General features: G+C 41.8%; 1 protein-coding gene across 16 annotated transcripts in view; it reads left to right on the top strand.

Moving 5' to 3' along the window:
* Adam22 (ADAM metallopeptidase domain 22) overlaps window positions 1-18,747 on the top strand; it is a 209,830-nt gene that overhangs the window by 135,650 nt on the left and 55,433 nt on the right. For all 16 annotated transcript variants that reach the window (XM_075956471.1, XM_075956475.1, XM_075956478.1 and 13 more), the window contains exons 6-14: window positions 1,845-1,908; window positions 3,265-3,334; window positions 8,252-8,322; window positions 11,153-11,227; window positions 12,704-12,775; window positions 13,508-13,674; window positions 14,838-14,922; window positions 16,195-16,285; window positions 17,520-17,571. In XM_075956471.1, coding sequence (XP_075812586.1) covers window positions 1,845-1,908; window positions 3,265-3,334; window positions 8,252-8,322; window positions 11,153-11,227; window positions 12,704-12,775; window positions 13,508-13,674; window positions 14,838-14,922; window positions 16,195-16,285; window positions 17,520-17,571 — 747 coding nt within the window. The remainder of the gene's footprint in view (window positions 1-1,844; window positions 1,909-3,264; window positions 3,335-8,251; window positions 8,323-11,152; window positions 11,228-12,703; window positions 12,776-13,507; window positions 13,675-14,837; window positions 14,923-16,194; window positions 16,286-17,519; window positions 17,572-18,747) is intronic.

Here is an 18,747-nt window from a genome sequence, read left to right on the forward strand (position 1 = left end):
TGGGCCTGTGGGTCAATGATATAACGTGCTTAGCCTGTGAGGCCCTGGGTTTACTCCTCAACAGCAAAAAGAATTGCATACACGTGAATGCATACGCGCACACACACACATACACGCTCCAGAATTTGGCCAGTTCTCACCACTTCTGTAATTACCACTATCTTCTTTGGGTTATTATAATAATCCTATTCTACTAACCCCTGCCCTTAGTCTTGCTGTTCTCTAGGGTATTCTAACTCTGTAGCAAGGACATTTTAAGACAGGGAGAACCAAGCGTAGTGGCTCATGCCTGCGATTTTAGCGCTCGAGAGGCAGAGGCAGATAGATTGCTGTTAGTTCGGAGTCAGCCTAGGGTTGACTGACACTGTCTCAATAAACAAGCAATAAAACAAAATAGGGAGAAGGCATTTCCTCCCTTTAGAAGTCTGCTTGTCAGTCTTCTCATTAGAGTAACAGCCAAGGCCCTCAGAAGAGACTACCTACCATACCCACCAATGGGCCTCTGACTGCATTTTTCCGTTACTCTGTCCCCGCCCATTCTGTCCTTACCATGCCGTCCTCTTACTTTTCCTGGATCATACCACGAGAGCAACTGAAATGCCGTTTGTACAGTATAGGTAAGCCATCTTCCTTGTGGAGCCGTACCCTGAACTCCTAGCAGAAACTCGGTCTTCTTGTTCAGCTCTCTTACACCCAGGCTTCTAGTGCTAATCACTAACTTGAACCTGCTTGATTTCCACCATAAAGTCCGTGTTCACCTAACTTAGATTTCCTTCCTTATTATGTGTCTATTTTTTTTTTATTCTCCTCAAAACGTAATTCAACAGAAAATTGTTCCCTTATGGCCCACTCCCCGCATCTGCAGCCGTGCCTTGTTGGTTCCCTGTCGGTTCACTCTGAATGAGTGAGGGAAGGTGGTCTCCGGTTGCAGGTGACCAGTTTGTGTGTCCAGGCTTCCTCTCTTCCTTGTGTGAGAGACGGAACCTAGGAAGGCTACTTCAGTGTCTCTCCTGGAAAAGCGGTCATGGGTTCTCTCTTTACAGTTGTGAAAAAGATTTAGTTCGAGTTGTTCAAATGCATTCGCCTTATTGCCAAAGCACCTTCCAGGGTGTGGTTGGAGCCCGTTCTCAGAGTGCTCTCAGCAGCCCGTGTTGTCAGCATTGCCCAGCTGTTTCTGCTGTTGTAGGCTTTGTTGGTCTTCTCAGTACTGGATGGCTGTGTGTGTTAGGGGAACGCTCAACAACCAAGCTGTCTCCTTACCTGCTGTAGCATTTGATTTTTGGACAGGCTCTCCTGACCTGAATTTGCCCAGGTCATCCTTGACCATGAATCTTCTTTCTACCATCTGACTACAAGTACTTGGGATGGCAAGCTTATTTCCCCACTTCCAGCTGCCGAGACTTGTTTTAATTTCTGAGGCAGACCTAACAGAGCACACTGGAATTACAGGAGTCTGCCGCCACTCTCTTCTGAGACTTCCAGAGTCCCGGCCTTGAAGTCTGAGGAGGGTTATTTGAGAATTACGCTTTCACAGATATTCTAGGGTGGCCTCTATTGTAAGTCTCACAATTCCGTGTTAGAAGAATAACGAAAAGCGGAGAATTCAGTCTTGAGCTTGGAGTTCAAGACGGGAGAATCTGCCTTAGTGAGGTCAGAGACAGCAGTGTATGTGCTATGTCTGTGCGATGTCTCACCTGCCTGTGCGATGCCCTACCTGTCTGCTGAGGATGGGGCTCTGGGAAATGGACACTGAACGTGACCAGGCCTGTGCTGCTGACCCTACAACGAGCTTGCTCTGAATGAGACTCGGTAGCTCTGTCTAATTATTTTCTTGTGCTCGGCAGTGGGATGTTCTTTGATGGGAACCACACATATCTCATCGAACCAGAAGAAAACGAGACCTCCCACGTAAGTGCTCCGCCTGCCGTGCGAACGGCAGCATTGGTGCTGAGACCTTCATCTCGTTCATCCCCTTTCCACCTTTCATGTATGTTATATTGTTAGGGCCAGGACTACACACACACACACACACACACACACACACACACACACACACACACACACATGCACGATACTGAGTATGTTGGGAATACTTTCCCTGAAGTGTCTTCTGAAGCCACCACTTCTCTCTGTTGCGTGATGGGCCTTAATTTAGACAGCTATACCAAATATCATGACTGTGTAGCTTATACCACAGAGTATTTTCTCATAGTTCTCTAGGCTGTGACATTAAAAATCGAGGTGACAGTAGGGCTGGTGTCCCCCGAGCGCTCTCCCCTCGGATGGCAACTGGTTGCCTCCCCACTGTATTTTCACTTGGCAGAGAGATATTTCTGATCATCTCTTCCTTTCCATTATAAGGACATCAACCATACAGATCAAAGTGCCTCGTTTACCCTTCATTATTTCCTCCTATTAGGAAAGGACTAAGATTATAGACTACAATACCCTCATTGCTCTTTGGCTAAGGCCAAATCTGTCGGGCTACGGGGAAACGATACAGTTTTCGATCCTTTTTGTTTTTTTGCATATACAAACCAACTTCCTTGTTTCATGCCATGTTGGCCAAACATTTACAGAGGAGGTGATTTCCGGGAAGGCACATTGTTTTTTCACTTCTTAAACAACCCTGTTTGGGGAACCATCTGATGTGTGTTCCCTGAGGACCTACTAAAGCTGCTTTATCACTTTGCAGGACACTGACTTTATAGAGGCTGTAGTTAACTTTCATACTAGGATATTCTATTTCTTTAGCACTTAGATGAAGCCAGATGAAATCATTTGAATGTTTAATAATTTTGCTTAGAAGAGAAAGTGTTGTGTTATTTCTTGCCTTCTGGAACTGTCTGTGTCAGGATTCTGGGCATCGCTTGTGTCTGCTGTTTTGCTTGCGGTCACCAGGAAAGTTGGTAGCCTTGGTCACTGGCTATCTAAGCTACCTGGCTCTAATGTAGGGGCAGGAGTCATGAAAGAAGCCATCATTAACCCATGTTCCAAGAGGCCTTACATTCCCTTGGGGAAAGAGGCCCATTCATTTATTTTCTGTTACTGCAGCTTTGGCCTTTCTGCCCCTTAGGCTTCTTGGTTGCAATTGGTGGCTGCAGTGTTAGAAAAATGGGGCTGTGCAGCTGCTCGCGGCCCCTTATAAACCTGGAGCACCGTAGTCAAGCTACAGTTTCCTAGTCCCAGCTTCTCCAGCTACGATCGCCTGAAGCCAAAGATACTTACTTGCCATGTGCTTGATCTCTGCCCTTTGCCTTTCAGGAGGACTCTCAGTTTCACTCGGTTTACAAATCCAGACTGTTTGAATTTCCCTTGGATGACCTCCCAACTGGTATGGTATTCATTTTGGGGATTTCTTTTTAAAAATAATAATTGAACATTGCTCTAGACATTTTAGGTGGTCTGTCGAGTTGCACCAAAGGGAAGAATAAAATGCAAACTGACTTCTTGTTTACAATTGAAGAAAAATATGGCTTAAGCACACAGAAGGAATACTTAAGAAATTAAGACTCAGTGTTAGGAATGAGACATACTTTAGAGTAAAACTGGTAAATGATGTGAAAATCCATCCTTGGGAAAATGATGGTTTTGTGAACACAGGCATGAATCATCTCCCCATGTGCTGTTTCCTTCCTCTCCTTTTGCTGTAGCACTTTAAGCAAAAGCTATAATTTAGCCTTTCATATAATTGTTTGCTACTTGTGAAATGGGCACATATTTTCCTCTCATTTGTGTTTATAGCTTAATTGATGCAAATGTTGATTGGAGAGGGACATCGGCATGTCACCTGGCAAGCGGAGCTGACCTGGCTGCTAGCACCCCATGTTTGTGGAACACTGACTATGCAGTGGGCATTTGTCTTTAGCTCCTTTTAATTAACTTTGTTTTTGCCGTAGCTTTGTATGTTAATATAACATGAAGATGAAGAAACAGAGGTTCAGCTAGTATGTCTTTTCCAGGGTCCCACAGCTACTAAAGGTCATGATCCTTTGAGAGACTGCTGTGAGAGACTCACAGGAAGACGTGAAAACATTGCCAGCCTCAGCTCATAGCATCTTGTTAGAGAATGAGGTGAATGCTGAGTTCTAATACCCCTTCCTCTCTGGGTTGAGTTGTGACTCACTGGCCTCCTGTAGTTCTTCTGCCACAGAGAAACTAGCACTTTCCACTGTGGTGAAGGGATTCAAGATCCCATTTGATAGGATCCACTGTTTTGGAGGCCAGTGAGCTTGCTCAGTGAGGAATGGCACTTACCACAAAAGCCTAGTGATTCGCTTCAGTCCCCAGAGTCCACATGAAAGCTGGAGAGAACAGACTCCACGGAGCTGTCCTCTGACCTCTCTGTGGGGCGTGGCACGTGCTTGCCTCCAGCTATTGCACACATAACAAAATAGTAAAATCTGAAAAAGAATCCATACTTAGGGAAGTCTGCTGATAAACGTGCAGATGCTCTTGCTCTAAAGAGAAGCTGCTGTCCTTTCAATAACCATGTGAAACTTTTTATAATGCCAGTTATGGGAACAGAATTAATCATGAAGGGCTGTGTGAGAATAAAGCTACAGTGTAATAGGTCTTACTGGAAGCAATCAACATTGATTAATATTTAAAGTAATAATGATTCCCCACCAAAGACTTCAATATAGAAATGTAACCATACAATTTTTTTTTTTAAAAAAAAGCTTTGTTCAGGGTTCTTTTTCAGAAATAATTACAGAAGTGACTTGGCATTCTTTTTCTTTTTTCTGATAAGGTCAACCTTGTAGCCCACCCCGGCCCCAGGCTTGCAGTGATCCTCCAGTCTGACCTCCTGAGGGCTAGGGCTGCTGTCCTGAATTTTCAGGCTTGGCCTGTTTCTAGATTTTCAGTCAGAGGTTGCCGCTGTTGATTAGGGCAGTGCATTGTCTTTCAAGATTACTTAGAATTTACTGTGACCAACCAAATGGAAACAAACGAAAGTCAGAAATACGTTTCTTTATTTTATTTTAGGTCGAATGAAATTGAACCTAAAACAGGGTTATAGGTCACCACTACCACTTCATCTTGCTTGGTGTTATCTATTTCCTAGAGATAGAAATAGTATAATCAACATTTGTCAACTTGTTTTAGCTTATAGAACCTTTTATTTTATATACTACGTCTCATAGGACAAATGTTCCTTAGAACATGTTTTGGAGGGAGAAAAAATCTTGCTTTCAATGTGTTGTAATAAGAGCGGCGGGGCTGTGTCCCGCCACCTGGCTAGCTTTGCCCAAAATAATTACACAGAAACTGTATTCTTTTAAACGCTGCCTGGCCCATTAGTTCTAGCCTCTTATTGGCTAGCTCTTACATATCGATCTAACCCATTTCTAATATCCCTGTAACACCACGAGGTGTCTTACCAGGGAAGATCTTAACCTGCGTCTGTGTCTGGTAGGAGAATCATGGCGACTTCTTGACTCAGCTTCTTTCTCCCAGCATTCTGTTCTGTTTACTCCGCCTACCTAATTTTATGTCCTATTAAAGGGCCAAGGCAGTCTCTTTATTTAACCAATGAAATTAACACAAAACAGAAGACTATCCCCCATCATCAATGGACTAGTTGACACTCTTTTAGAAACTGATAAGCACAAAACACAAGCCCATGTGTGACTCACTGGGCTCCAAGGTGACCCCTATTGAAATACAACACTTTTATTACTGAGACCCTTCCTTGTGCCGTTCCCACTCCTTGCCTTCAGCTTCTACAATCTATTTTCTGCCCAGTTTTTCCTATTGGCTAGTCTCGTCTTTTGTAGGGCTTTAAACATATGAAACCATGTATTACATGTAGTTTCTTTTGCTTAGCATATTTCTGTGGTATTTATGTTGTCAAAATAGCAATCACTTATTGATTTTATTATTGAGTGTATTCTGTGGTATGTATAGATTACAATTCTTCTGAATTATGTTGATGGGCATTCAGGTTTTTCCAGTTTGAGGCAATTATTAATAAGCAACCATGAATATTCTTGTATCTCTTTTCTGTTTTTCCATCCCCTTTATTCATTTCTTTTTTGTAGAGGCATGTTTTTATTTCTTCTAGTAAATACCCTAAGGAGGGCCTGGGAAGGTGTATGCTAAGCTTGGGATCAATGTCAACACTTCAGCCTGTTACCAAAATAACAGGCTAGGTGATAGCCACATGTTGCTGGCCTCCTCCCAGGGCTTTCAACTCTCCATATTGGGACTGTAGGTCCAGCATGTCCCCAGGTGATGCCAATTTTATTGATCCAAAGATTCTACGTTGGAAAAGATTGTTTTATGAGCAGTTGAGTGGCTTCTTCAGATGCTTCTTTCACTCTGCTCACACACTGCGCCATATGGCAGCACTGTTTACTCCAGAACTTGAGCAACAGATACCGAGAAATATCTTTGGTTCGTGGTTGGCCGTTCTGGTGTGCATGACGCTATGCATTGCACTTTCATCCGACAGTTTCCTGACTGGGGGTAATGTGTAGTGTGTACTTGCTAGTCACCATTGTGTTTTTCTCCTTTGGTTTTTGCACTGTACAAGGATTTACATATTCTGCATTTGATCGTAGCCAAAAGTTAAAAAAAATGATTACATAGTCTGAACATAAGGCCTTTGTTAGATATGTTATTAACACTGAATTATTTGGATTGAGATTAAGTTTTAAAATAGGCTTCTTCCTTTGACTCTTCTCATTTAGCCACCTGTGTCTACTTTTTTGCTTATTGTGGCTTTATAGTGTATTTTGAAATCAGGTACATATACCCTTCAGTTTTGTCCTTTTTCAAATTAATTTAGCTCTTCTAGGTCCATTGCATTTTCACATAGGCTTTAGAACCAACATGTCAGTTTCTGAAATTCCTCTTAGGAATTATGAGATCATCCTGAATGTTGAGATGGTCTGTGCGAAACAGCTCGGCAGTGAGTCTTCCAGCGCCAGCGCGTGGGGCTAGCGTCTCCTCGTCTATCTAGCGTAGCATGTCTCCTCATGTGTCTAGGGTTCGTTGTTAGTTTTGCATGAGTCCCTGATTTAGTCCCTAGCACAACAAAACAAAATGAATTCTCAGCCCTTTCCAGATATACTGAAACGCAAAAGATGGCAATAAACGTTTAAGACATTTACAGTTTCTGTTTGAGGTTTGCCATTTTTAGTACAGAGCTTGCTGAGGATAAACACTTTTTATCTCACAGTGCCCGAGAGTCAAGGGCCCGACTGTGGCTTAGTGGAGTGCCCATCGCTGATTCTTGTTGTGTAACTGTCTGCTGCAGTTGTAATCCTCGAAAGGCTCTCATAAGAGAGATTCTGAGCTCCACTCACTCAGGCGTGATTAGTGGCAGTGCTATGTGCTTTTAGCATTACACACTATGAATCTTTCATATTGAGATAGTTATTGCCGTAACGTTACCTGTCTGGTGTTAATGTGTCTAAGATGTTCTTTATTAATTCTTTGAGAATTTCATACATGCCTATAATATATTTTGGTCACACTCATTCCCCAGTCCTCCCCCAACTCTTCCCAGATCCATCCTTCTACTCCCCACTCTCTCCCAACTAACTTTTAAATAATAACCTCCAAGTCCAATTTGATATACTCATGCATTGAGACCAATCATTTTATCGCTAATATCTGCTTATGAGTTAGTACGTACTGTATTTTTCTTTCTGGATGTGGGTTGCCTCACTCAGGATGATTTTTGTTAGTTCCATCCGTTTGCATCACTTTGTAGAAAGTCCTCCCTTACAGCTAACATAGAATCTAGAGATGAATTTATCTGTATCTATGAATAGTCTGTGCGTGATCTGACATGCAAATAAGAGGGACTCGGATTGTCCCATTGCCCTTTAGTAGCAAACAAGGCCTTAGATAAATCTTGTCTTGGAAGAGAATGTCTGTGAGTTGGAAACAATTGAGTCCAATTTTGGTGTCCTGTATCAGTTTTCTAATAGGTCGTGTTAAAAGTGTGTTCCATATCTCCTCTTTATTTTGCTGCCCCCAGAGAAGGTTAGTGATGGAAGCGAAAATCAGGCTGGCTACTTAGCAGATTTTTAATTAAAAATGTGTTGTTATTCATAAAATGATCACGAGAAAATCGAGCGTTTGTGTATTGCATTTACCCATTAGATACTTATTCGTAGTTAATATAACATAATTGCTTAATGTTTCATGTACTCACTAAGTAGAAAGAAAAACTAGTGAAATTTTGCCTTCTAGTAAAAGTCTGGAAAATGCACTGTTTGTTTTTATTTTCTTGTAGAATTTCAACAAGTAAATATTACTCCACCAAAGTTTATTTTGAAGCCAAGACTAAAGCGGAGTAAGCGGCAGGTATGTAAACACCAAGCGGCAGGCGCAAGCCATGATATGTAGAACACAGGGCCTCTGGACGATCATTTGAGTCTACAGTCAGTGTCTGCAGGGCGGGGGTTAAGAACTAGTGCAGCCTTTGTGAGGGTGGGGACACAGATGACAGATGCCACAGGATGCGTTCTTTTACAAGTAGAGGCTAGACAATGAATGAATATGGAGTCCCCTTTACCGTGGGTCGTGAGGTCTCTGCATGAAGCACAGCTTCTCTTCCCTTGCTCAGGCGTGAATCACATCATGGGATCTTCTTTGCTATTCCTGATAGTTTTTGAAGCCACAAAATGCCTTTTTCTCACTTGAGATGCCTTGGATTTAGTATATAAATGACGACATAGCTTTAGGACTCTTCAACTGGACATTGTGGTAATAGCACTGTCCTTAAGGTACCTTAAACCACGGGGGCAGATACTGTTCTTCACATGGCTCTCACATCTGAAGATGATTTGCCCTGTGTCTCACACAGTTGACAAATGGCCTGGAATGTAGATCTCCTGTCAGGGTCAACCTATCACAGTCATGGTGATGATGGTTTGTGGGAGCTTACGTGTGCATGCAGTATAACAAGAACACAGGGAATGAAACAGATGACAATTAAAGCGAATCTGTTGAAGGTTGTGTGAAGTGTTTGTTTTATAGAGAGGACAGGGCATACTCTTTATGCATGTGCTTGTTCCTCATGCACATATCACCTACCAGCATTGAGCCTAGCAATGCTCACATGTCAAGCAAGTGTTCTATCTCTGTGCTATGTACACAGCCCTTTTAGAAACGGGATCTGCTTAAGTTGTCCAGTGTGGACTTGAACTTGCTCTCTAGGCAGTTGTAGAACTTGTGGACCTTTTGCTTCAGCCTCCCCAGTCACGTTACTAAGGCCCAGGCTTCCATTACCTTTCCAGAAAACCGGTGCTGTTTTGTTTCCTTTTGTCCTTTGACAGGGTCTCACTCTGTGGCTTAGGGTGGCTTCAGATTTACAGCATTCATTCTGCCTTAGTCACCCTAGTGCTGAGATTACAGGCACAGGCTTCTATGTCTGGTAAAATAGAATGTAGTTTCAGACAGATTCTTATGTGAATTACAATTGCTGATATTTGTTGAAAACTTAGCATGCATGTGTCCATATTATAAGATCTTAACTGTTTAACTGAAGTATTGGGCAGAATCTTAACACTTTTGCTCCTCGTGATACCCTTATGAAGGTAGTGCTATGACCCCTGTTTAATCATTATATAATAATAGGAAAGGATAAAGGCACATGACTCAAATAGAAGGGGAATCCCATAGAAAGTCTGGTCCCAGGGGTGTCTCTAGCCACCCACACTCTCTGACCCACCCTTCAGAAGCCAGTGTGTTCCCCAAACCACTTCCATAAGCTTGAAGTTTGTTGTTTAGACAGACACATGGATGTCTTGAGTTAAATTAAGGGAAAAATAATTTCCATGAAGATTTAATTTACAAAATTGTGTATTGTTATGAATGCTGAATTGGGAGAATAGGAGAAACATCCTATTACCGTGTGCCTTGGAGTTCTTTTAGAAGCATCTCAGCATCTTGTCATTGGCTAAGAAGGGGAACCCTTCACTTCTTTATGAACGCATGCAATTGAGTCAGTGTAATACTTTGTTCAAATGCAAGTCGCAGGCATTTAGAAAAAATGCTTGGACTCATTCGAAAGTCTTCTCAGTTAACTAGGAGCCTAGAGTGAGCAAGGGAGATCTTGTCCTAGTAGGAGCTTTTTGTTGTTGTTGTTTTGTTTGTAAAGATTGTTGTCATTGGGTGCAATTTAGTTTTCCTGCTTAGTTTTTAAATACAAAAACTACAGTCCATTATCATCTGTGAAACTAGTGTTGAAAGAGTCTTTCTTTTTTTTAAAGATTAGAACATACATTTCGAAAGAGACAAAAGTCTATGAGGCTGTATATTTTTAGTTAGTCTAAAATGTAGTGCTCAAACATGCATGCATTGGTTCTGCTTTGATGTGATGGTGTGCCTTTATCACAGAGATAGTCTTTGGGCAAGGGAACAAGATTTAATGGAGGAAAAATACCCCCTTCATTGACCCGTGTCATAAAAGAACAGTCAGTTTCACAGATCCTGGTAATGTGTGATGGATGGGCAGAAGGGAAGCCTGCCCTGGTAACTTTGCCCATAGTGTTGACTGATTGTGGTTTGGAAAGCGAGGAGAACTTGTTGTGAGCAGAGATGTGGCAGTTAAAGACACTCCAAGAGTACTTGGGGATTTTAGGGCCATGCTGACCACACCCCTGTAGCTTGTGGGAGCCTATGAGCCACACCAGAGGAAAGTCATGGACACGCCTAGATTTGGAGATGACTTGGGAAACTACCAGCCTCCTCACTTTCAGAAAGTTGCTGCTGGAGTTGAGCTAAAGCAGGAGCAATGCTCCTCTGTGTCACCCCTTGCCACTGTTGGGTAGACATGTTTTCATGAAGACAAGCGTAAAGTACGTAGGCGTATGACGCATATATCCGTATTTAATTGTATTTGTGTAAACATTTTGGGAAAAAAATTAGGAATTTGCTGTACCCCCCGTGGAAGAAGGGAATAGAGGCAAGAGCACTATTTCACTCTTGATTTTTATTCTTCATTGATTTTTTTCAAACCATGCACACTTTTTGTCTACTCAAAACTAAGAAAACTGATGAGAGTTTAAAAGTTAATGCTGAGGTAAGAAGGGAAATTTTGTTTCATTGATTTCTTCTGTGCTTTTAGTTTTTGCAGCTCAATTTACATGTTTAGTTTTTTTTCTTCTTTTTTTCCCCCATTGTGTTATAGCTTCTTCGATTTCCCCGTAATGTAGAGGAGGAAACCAAATACATCGAGCTGATGATTGTGAATGATCATATCATGGTAAGATTCGCCTCCCCCTTTCCTTCAATCCTCGCTCTTAACTGTTGTATAAAAGGTGTGTTAGGGTACGTTTAGAAGAAACAAAATTCTCGTCAAGTTGTGACTTGGAAAAGCCATTTGTGTAAACACACATACACATACACCACTTTGGAAGCCAAGAACAATCTTGTTAGAATTTACTATAAAGGTACCCATGTCAAACACCTGTACGTATCAGCAACTGCCCACATGCGCTACCTATGTAGAGGTCTAGCACACACAGCCTATATAGAGGTCTAGCACACACAGCCTATATAGAGGTCTAGCACACACAGCCTATATAGAGGTCTAGCACATACAGCCTATATAGGGGTCTAGCACATACAGCCTATATAGAGGTCTAGCACATACAGCCTATATAGAGGTCTAGCACACACAGCCTATATAGGGGTTTATCACACGCGACCTATACAGAGGTCTACCACACACAGGAAATAGTCACACAATTTGGACAGGAGCTTTAGAGAAGGCAGAGAAGCCCAGCCAAGAGTGTTTATGTCCAGGAACAACTTATAAATAGAAAACATGCTTAGGTAGAAGTAACTAGCAATTGTTTATGAGGGTTCAAAAATACTTCTTTTAAAGGTATTTTTATATATTACATATACATAGTAATGAGCTTGCTATGATATTTTCATTGTGTGTAACGCATTTTGATCATGTGTACCTCTTCACCACCCCATTATCTTCTGTTAATCTTCCCTGTTATCCCTTTCCTAGTCCTGCTACCCCCTTCTTTTCTCATCTAGCCCATTTCTACTATTTTTGTGGGTTTGTTTTTGGCCCAATGAATTTTACTATGGGTGTTCTCAGGAGCATGGATGAGAGTTGGTTTCCCAGAGCGCGGACTCCTTATCTACGGGTTCCCTTTAGTGTTGCCATGAGAGGGCGCTACTTGAAAAAGATTGAAATTGGGTTGTATGTGATGAAGCCTTTTAGAACACCAAACATGTGACCCACGTTTACCGAGCCATCTCCTCGTGATAGTACCTTAGGGTTTCTTCTTGCTTTAGAACCGTGTAGAACTTGTGAAGTCTTACACACGTAGCCACATCTGCATTGGTCGTCTCTCGCTTGCATGTCTTTCGAGTGAACAGCCCCTCAAATAAACCGGAAAGCAGATGGAGTGGGTGTGGTAGGGATGAACCCCGAACCTTGTGTGCACCCAGCTTATATATTATATGCTGTATTCTCGCCCCTTCATGTGAAACTGAATTGAACTTTTTCTCACAGATGTGATAAAGTCATCTTGTTCTTTAGTCCCCAGCTTTCAGGCTTCAGGGTAGATAAAGAAACAGGTTCTTCCCTGCGGTGTTTTGCTTTTCGTGTTCTTTTGACAGAAGGCCTTGGGGATTTTTCTGATATTTTGTTTTCTGTCCTAAGATGATTATTTCCTGGTGACTTTGAACACTCTTCCCTTTTGTCTGTTGCTTTCAGTTCAAAAAGCATCGGCTTTCTGTTGTACACACAAATACCTACGCAAAGTCTGTGGTGAACATGGCGGATATGGTGAGTACCGCCCCGTCCGGCATTGCCCCTTAGGGCAGCCGGTGGGTAACAAGGTGCCTATATTCACATTCCTCCAAGTTACCCTTTAGCCAGGATGACCTCAGAGACCTTGGTGATCTTGCCAGGGACTCTGCTGACTAGTCTGTCTGGGGAGGTGGGCTGACCAAAAATACGGTTGCTTTTTCTCTTGTGTGTTTCTTACCGGAAAAGACAAAGCTTGACCCATAGGCTTTAGCAAAGAAACTCACAGTCGACATCTGGGACACCAGCGCAGAGACGGTGCAGGAGCTGAGCCTCTTCAGAAACACCCAGCACAGTGTTGGGGCTGCCCCTAAATAATTCTCTCTATTTTTCCTCAACAGCACACAGGCTGTGTAGCAGTCATTTCCTTAGAGATCCTTTAACCTGCTTTTTTGTTAGAGAAACTCAAGATTTCATAAATTATTTATGTAAGATGCTAAAAGTGGACTTAGGGAAAGCCTTGCATTCAGCATAAGTATTTATCAAAAGAAAACCCTGTCTGTATCCAAAATTTTCTTTGTTCATTGGGTTTTCCCTGGTAAGTAGTTTGATTCTCTGTTCTTTAAGGAAAGTGTATTCAAATTGGGAAAGTAATGGTCTCTTTTAGAAACAGTGGTTTCTTTATTTAAACAAAGGCATGTCCAGGAAGGAACTTCATACTCTGACTTTGCCATGTGTGTAGCCCATGTGTTCATTTCGTTAACGCCCTAGATCTATAAAGACCAACTTAAGACTAGGATAGTATTGGTCGCCATGGAAACCTGGGCTGCTGACAACAAGTTTGCCATCTCTGAGAACCCGCTGGTCACCCTGCGCGAGTTTATGAAGTACAGGAGGGATTTTATCAAAGAGAAGAGTGACGCAGTTCATCTTTTCTCGTACGTAACATTTACATTTTCCCATTTCTCCTGGTTCTACGGCGAATGCTCTCTTTCTTCTGGCTGCAATGTATCCTGCGATAATGCAGTTACTCTGGGATTTGGCTGTGTATTTGGAAGGAGATTTGAAATACAGATTGTTTGTAATGTTCATGTGGTTTAAGTGACTTAAGTTTTGAGGTGAGAGCTGAGTGAGTTTCTGGAATTTATTGCCAACTCTTCTCCAGATCTTGTGTTCTTTCTTTTTATAATTTGATGTAACAGCAAAGTACCTTCTGTAGAATTTTAAGACCTCCTCTAAAATCAGAGCTCCTGAGGACAGTTGTGAAAGATGTGTTTTAGGTGTTATTTTTAATTGTTATCGAATTCCAAATTTAGAGGAAAGATGCCAAAATGCTGTAAGGAAATTGCCTGTATGCTTTACCCAAACTCAAGATTTGCATTTTTTTCTCATTTCCTGTTCAAGTGTGAATTAGAGACAGCAAGTTTGCATTTACTACTAAGTACTTAGTCATTCAGTGTAGTCCCTTCAAAGTAAAGACATTCTTTTAAATACCACAGTAAGTCATGAACAGCAGAATATGTAACACTGTGTGACAGTCTTACACAGTCCGTCGCCTGTGTTTGGTCTGTGTTCAGACTTCATCAGCTGTCTCAATGCCCTCCTTTAGCCAGTTCCCTCTTTCAGCACCCAGTTCAGCGCTGCACAATGTGATTCATTTTCATCTCTTGAGTTTCCTTTAGGCTGAAACATTTTCTCAGCTTTTGCCCATGTTGAACTTGCTAGTTTTGAAGACTTTCAACTGATTGTCTTCTTCATGGCTCTTCATTGCAGGGACGTCTGATGCTTTGTCAGTAATTATATTTAAGTCATTTATTTGGGCTAAATCTCAAAATTGTGACTTTTTGTATTCTCCGAGTATTGTATGAGCAATTGATTTCTAACAGATGTATTTCCATATACGATATGTATTGATCATGTGGGGAGGAAGCCCTCAGAAACCTTTTCCTTTGATCATGCGCATAAATGATTTTCACATTCCTTCTTCTCTTTGGGAACGTATTGTCTGTGCTGAGAAAATAAATGTGGTACATTAACTGTGAGAGGGGCTTGGCTATGCGAACTGTGATCAGTAAGCATTTTCCGTTTCCTTTTCTAAAAGGGGAAGTCAATTTGAGAGTAGCCGGAGCGGCGCAGCTTATATTGGTGGGATTTGCTCGCTGCTGAGAGGAGGAGGCGTGAATGAAGTAGGTGTGAACATCTGCGCAATACAAAGTGGTATGGTGGCTGCAGGTGGGAACATCTGTAAACCAGAAAGTGGTATGGTGGCTGCAGGTGTGAACATCTGTGCAATACAAAGTGGTATGGTGGCCGTAGGTGGGAACATCTGTGCAATACAAAGTGGTATGGTGGCTGTAGGTGGGAACACCTGTGCAATACAAAGTGGTATGGTGGTTGAGAACGGTTTCCTAACACTTCATAAGTAAGGTCTCAATGGTCCACACTTACCAGCTGCTAGATTGCTATATTAGTCATCAATACAGTGCCTGTGTGTGCCCAGTACAGGATAGGAAAGAATAAAATATAATACCCGATGATTGTGCTCGTGTTCTGCCTAGAAGAGTTTCCAGAGTAAGCACTTCATGTAGAGAGAATCTGTACATGGACTTTCAATGAAAGTAAGAAAAAAGCCCAAGCATTTACATCATTGAATGAGGATTCTTCCAGATTCGAGTAATCCCTGAAGCACTGGCTTCCCCCCTAACATATATGCTGGCTGTTTTCTTCTTTGTTCAGTATTTAACAAAATTGGGGAGAATAACAGAGAAGGGTTTTCTGGAGAAGGGTTCAGTCCCAACACACTAAACTTAATGGATACAATATAAAGGAAAATGCTTCAATCTTTGGAAGGCCACATATTGAAAAATTCAAGATTCCGTTGGCCACTGACCATCCTTACTTCTGACTCTCATTGTGTTTGCTACAGATGCTCTCTGTTTCACTTGGGAAGAAAGCTGGGTCCAGATAATTTGACACTTAGCTTTATTTTGTATTATTAAGAGACTGGCTTAATAATATACAGTTATTAAGTTTTTTAGGAATGTTATCAAGTGAAATTTGGAGTCAGAATTTTATTTAAGTTTCCAAACTAAAAAACGAATGCCTCTCCGGCTGGTACTATTTCTTGTAAGGCTTAATCACATAAGAATTTGTTTCCTACTACTTCATCCCAAATGCATGTTCAATATGAGCTACAGAATGTTTGGATTTGACTAAAGAAAATGTTTAGGGCATCGTAGTGCGTGCCTATAGCAACAAGAGACTGAAGCAGGTGGATCACCATGGTTAGAGGTTGGCCTAGGCAACATAGAGAGGCCCAGTCTCAAAAACATCACATCAAAAAAGGACAGAGAATGCTTAGAAATGACTTGTTTTCCATTGTTCCCTATGATTTTTTTCTAATCTATCTTAAAATGGAAAGCAACGTTCATTTACATTTCTTTTGGTTTTGTTTTCAGTTTGGAAAAACCGATTTGATGGCGGTCACACTTGCTCAGTCGTTAGCACACAACATTGGTATCATCTCAGACAAGAGAAAATTAGCAAGCGGTAAGTTTGGGTCTTGTGTGGTTTCGCTGTATTTATTTAAGATAGACAGCCTGTTAATTATTTTGTAGAATGAGATTATTTTTAATTCAGTTGCTTGATCAGGATTGTGGGAGGCAGAGCAAGATATGCAAACTAGCAGCAAAAAGTTGCTTTCAAAAGTAGTAAAGGGAATATTTACATCATAGGTGAAAATTTTCCCAGGTATAATAAATAGTGAAAGCTTATGATGATAAAGTCAAAGCTAGATTTAACTCAAGAAGGGACAGAGGTACCTCATTTTGGAAATTTGAAATTTGCTTGTGGAGAAGTCTAGGTTGCTTGGGGCCCAGATCATGTTGTATTATGGTTTCCTTAAGACATCTCTGCATGTGGTCCTAGAAGCAGGCTTCCTTGTTGAGAGAAGACCCGATGAAGGGTCGAGGAAAGTGTAGGTTAACTAAAGTATGCTGGCCTTAACATCCATGAGAAAAATTTCCTTAGTAGGTCACACTACTTCTCTGTGAATGGCCTCACACTGTGTATTTGAGGTAAGAATTTCATCATAACTGCACGCATTTAATTATTTTAGCAGCAATATTGCAAGTATGGATACTTGTAATAAGAATACCGTATTTGGAGAGCTATTGTTTCCTGGATGATGGAATGCCGACTTCCATGTGTCCACCCACTCATCTGAGTTTCAAGATGCTCCTGCAGGATGCCTGGTCTCATTTTCACCCTACAGATGCAGTGGCTAGATCATAAAAGGATATTGTCTTCAGAATTCAACATGTGTTAAGTGACAGATTAGGCTTTTCAAACGAGGCAGCCTTTGATTCTGAGACTTTCTGGTTCATTTGAATCCTCTCCTGCCTCCTACCAGAGCCCCCAGCACCCAGGAGTTTAGGAGCAGGAAGATCCTGTAGTATCTCCCTGAAAGCTGGTGAAGCTGGGGTGCCAAGTGAGGTGCCATTAGGTTTTCCGCTATTGCTTTGGTATCTGGTCGTCTGTCCTGTAGCTATTCGAAGTGAGGGAATAGAAACATGACCATTTGTGAGGCATTGGGTGATGTGTACGACCCCCGTAGGATCAAGTGCATTTTGTTTCATACATTGCAGTCAAAGCTTTTAGTGTAAGTAGAATTGGGAAGCAGCCTTTAAAAACCATTTTTGAACGCAGAGTTAAGAGACAATAAAAGCTACCTCATTGCAACTGCATTCTTTGTGTAACCGGATGTGTGTTTGTTTCCCCTTAGGTGAGTGTAAATGCGAGGACACGTGGTCTGGATGTGTAATGGGAGACACGGGGTGAGCCTCTCTACTTCACCTTCTTGAGAATGGGACACTCCGTAACTTAGTGCATGGAACCGCACTGCGGGCACTTAGGAGAGAACTCAAAACTAAGTGTCTTTACAAAAATAACGTCTTATTTAAGACAAAACAAAACTACTCTGTGAGAAGACCCTAGGAACTTTTCAGACCTAGGGCCAGGCTAGCATTCTAATGACGTAACAACTTTTCTTCTCCTGTTAGGTTTGCTCACTAAATCCCTTTTCTCTTATCTCCTTCGGTTCAACTGCTAAACTGACCCTCAAATGAAATAAAAACTGCAGCCTGCATCTGCAGCTTTCTCAGGTCCACGTTGCTGATGGTGCGAGGGCTTTCATAGCGCAGTGCCATTGATCACGGGGTTGGGAAGAAAAATGGAGACTTGTCTCAGAAAGATTCTCAGTGCACAGTCAGACTTCAATTCTTGTCTTTATTTTTTTTTTCTAAATAAGTTGTTAGAACCATTCCTTGCATTCCAGACGTATGCCTCTGCCCTCCTTTGGAGTTTGTTTCTCTTGCTATTATTATTTCGGTACTGTTCCACACACTCAGGCTTCTTTCAGGATTTTATGTTTTATCTCCCAGCAGCTTCAAAAGGGCATAGAGAAGAAAACAGTACACACTCATATCTCAGCTTTCAGAAGGGAAACACTGACGGTGTCCCCCCTTGTCACTGTCTGCCCGCAGCCAGGCAGGCACCTCAGATTTTGGGTATTGTCCTTTGTAATCCTTTCAGTCTTTGCATCTGTGCATTGTGAGGCAGCTCTGCACCACATGCTAGGATTCCGGGGATGTCTCAGAATGTAGCTTTTATGCCTCTGCCTTCTGGGATAATGTTATGCCTCTAAGATTAATCCACACCATCAATTTGCAATATTCGTTTGCTAAATACTGATATGCTGCCCAGAATGTTTGTGAATGAAAACTGTCCGAAGAATATATTTCTGCCAGGTGTGGTAGCCTACGCCTGTAATCCCAGTCTTTGGAAGGTGGAGGCAGGAGGATCAAGAGTTAAAGGTCGCCTTCTGCTATATTGTGAGCTGGATGCCAGCCAAATATTCATGAGGCCATCTCAAAAACAAACAGGTGAAGAAGAGTAAGGTCCAAATGTCTTACTTTATTATTTAGATGGTTTATATATCATATCATTATTAT

The sequence above is a fragment of the Microtus pennsylvanicus genome, chromosome 22 (genome assembly GCF_037038515.1).
Source record: "Microtus pennsylvanicus isolate mMicPen1 chromosome 22, mMicPen1.hap1, whole genome shotgun sequence".
Taxonomy (NCBI): domain Eukaryota; kingdom Metazoa; phylum Chordata; class Mammalia; order Rodentia; family Cricetidae; genus Microtus; species Microtus pennsylvanicus.